Consider the following 2,417-nt stretch of genomic DNA (forward strand, 5'->3'; position numbering starts at 1 on the left):
TCATTTACCTATAGTGCTAAGATGACATTTACTTAAAGAACAGCATGAATTTGTCAGAAATCTCTTTAAGGCAGCCTTCACATCCTTGTTTCTCAGGCTGTAGATCATGGGATTCAGCATGGGAATCACCAGTGTATAAAACACAGAAGCCATTTTATCAGTGTCCATAGAATGGTTAGTTTGAGGCTGTAAATACATGAATAGCATTGTCCCATAGAAAACTGACACGGCCACCATATGTGAAGCACACGTGGAAAAGGCTTTCTTCCTTCCCTCTGTTGAATGTATCCTTAGGATGGACAAAACGATGTTGAAATAAGATATGATAACCATAATCATGGAAAAAACCAAATTGGTCGAAGCTGATATAAATACCACTGTTTCTGCTAAGTAAGTATCAGAGCAAGATAATGCTAACAGAGGGGCAATATCACAGAAAAAATGATTGATTACATTGGAAGAGCAATAAGACACAGAGAATACACAGGATGAAGCTACAACAGCAGTGGAGAAGCTGTAGAGGTACGTGAGGGAAACCAGCAGAAGGCAGACCTGCCGAGATACCACCACCACGTAGGGCAGGGGGTTACAAATGGCCATGCAGCGATCATAGGCCATCACAGCCAACATGAAAACCTCAGCTACAATGAAAACCAGGAACCCTCCCAGCTGGGTGGCTCATTCATAGTAAGAGGTGGTGCGTTTCTTTACTAAAAAATTGATCGGCATCTTAGGGGCAATGACTGTAGAATTCCCAAGGTTTGTGGTGGCCCGCTGTTGGAGGAAGAAATACATGGGGGTCTGAAGTCGAGAGTCAACACTGGTGAGAGTGATGATGGTCAGGTTCCCTGCCACGGTCAGCCCGTAGACACCCAGGAACACAGAGAAGAGTGGGATCTGGAGGTCTGGACGGTCTGAGATTCCCGTGAGAATAAACTCAGTGACTTGGCTGAAATTCCTAGGAGCCATGTAAGAGTTTGGAAAGTCATGTCTTCAGGCAAGAAAAACAGACACGGTTACAAATTTTAAGAATTATTTTCTAGGACTGTCATTGTGTGACAAAGGCAATTCCTTGGATGAGATTTTCTGGAATTATGTATTAATCTCAGTTATTAAACTCAAGGTTCTAGGTCTAGTAAATCAACTTTGCAATCATTTGGTAAAGAGGAAAAGCAAGTATGGAAAATTAAGTAGACGATTCAGAGTCATGCATATTTTGAGAATTTATTTCCCAAAAACCTTATAAAATAATGAATATCTTATTAGTTCACAAAAAGTACAAGTCATATTTCATATTTTATGTCTCATGCATTGAGTATGAGAAAGGTTTGAGTAATTGCATGACTTCAAATAATTGAATGTCTCCTTGTGATTTCTTCGTGTGAGATTCTTGCTTTTCCTGAAGAATGAATGATCTAGTCACTATCTTGCTCCTTTTTCTTTATTCAAATCCTTCTATAACTTTGAGGTACCTTGAACTTACACATTTTACCATCCAGATTCTCTGTTAACTCCTTTTGCTCATTTGTTAACTCAGATAAACATACATGGAGATGTGTCCTCATTTCAGTTTTTTGGGTTGCTGATTCTCTGTTTAGATTAAAAAGTTGGTATCTGTGAAAATGTGACCATTTTTGTGATTTTATCCACTATGCTGTATCAGATAATACATCATTTTCTTTCCTCTCATAATTTTTTTCCTTCTTGTGCCTCAAGTTGATGTCATTCTTCATATTCTTTCCATTTTTATTTTTAACCAGTAATTTAATTTGTAGAATTTTGTAGCATTACTTATATAATTTTTAAAATGTATATGGACTTAATTTTCCATTGATCTTTTTCTTCACATAATTTTACACTTTTTATATTTTTTACTGTAATAATAATAGGTTTCTTATTTTAATAAAGCTTCTATGATCCTCACATTACACATATTTGCCAAAAAATGAACATGCAATTATAATATGCATGAATATTTTCCTAGAGATATTTGTTTGAAGGATGATCACCTGCTCCTAACTACGCAAGTTAGAGCCCCTGCCCAGTTGTAATTGGTATTTCCAGTGATGGGCACCTGGCCCAGGGAAGTCCTGTCATAGTCTCTTACCTGCAAATTTGGAGTTATGTTCCAGAGTATTAACACTACATTGACATTTAGACCACAATTTAATGTAAGATGTAACCTTTAGCAAAAATTTAAGTGTATATATACACACACACATATATGCACAAATAATCATAATTGTAATTATAAAGTGGGCAAGAGGAGCCTTTTGAAAATGCTGGATATGTTTATGACATAGATTGTGGTAATGGTTTCACTGTTGTATATTATCTTCAAATTCATCAAGTTGTGTACATTAAAGAGGTACAGCATTTTGTATGTCAGTCGCATTCATCATACCTCAATAAATAGG

At 36.5% G+C, this 2,417-nt stretch overlaps 1 protein-coding gene across 1 annotated transcript; it reads right to left on the reverse strand.

The window, feature by feature from the left end:
- LOC105081036 (olfactory receptor 8J3-like) lies at window positions 1-969 on the reverse strand. The gene is given in 1 exon segment (XM_010970155.1): window positions 1-969. A coding segment is annotated over 1 exon segment (969 nt).
- Window positions 970-2,417: the final 1,448 nt, after the last annotated feature.

The sequence above is a fragment of the Camelus bactrianus genome, chromosome 10, assembly GCF_048773025.1.
Source record: "Camelus bactrianus isolate YW-2024 breed Bactrian camel chromosome 10, ASM4877302v1, whole genome shotgun sequence".
Taxonomy (NCBI): domain Eukaryota; kingdom Metazoa; phylum Chordata; class Mammalia; order Artiodactyla; family Camelidae; genus Camelus; species Camelus bactrianus.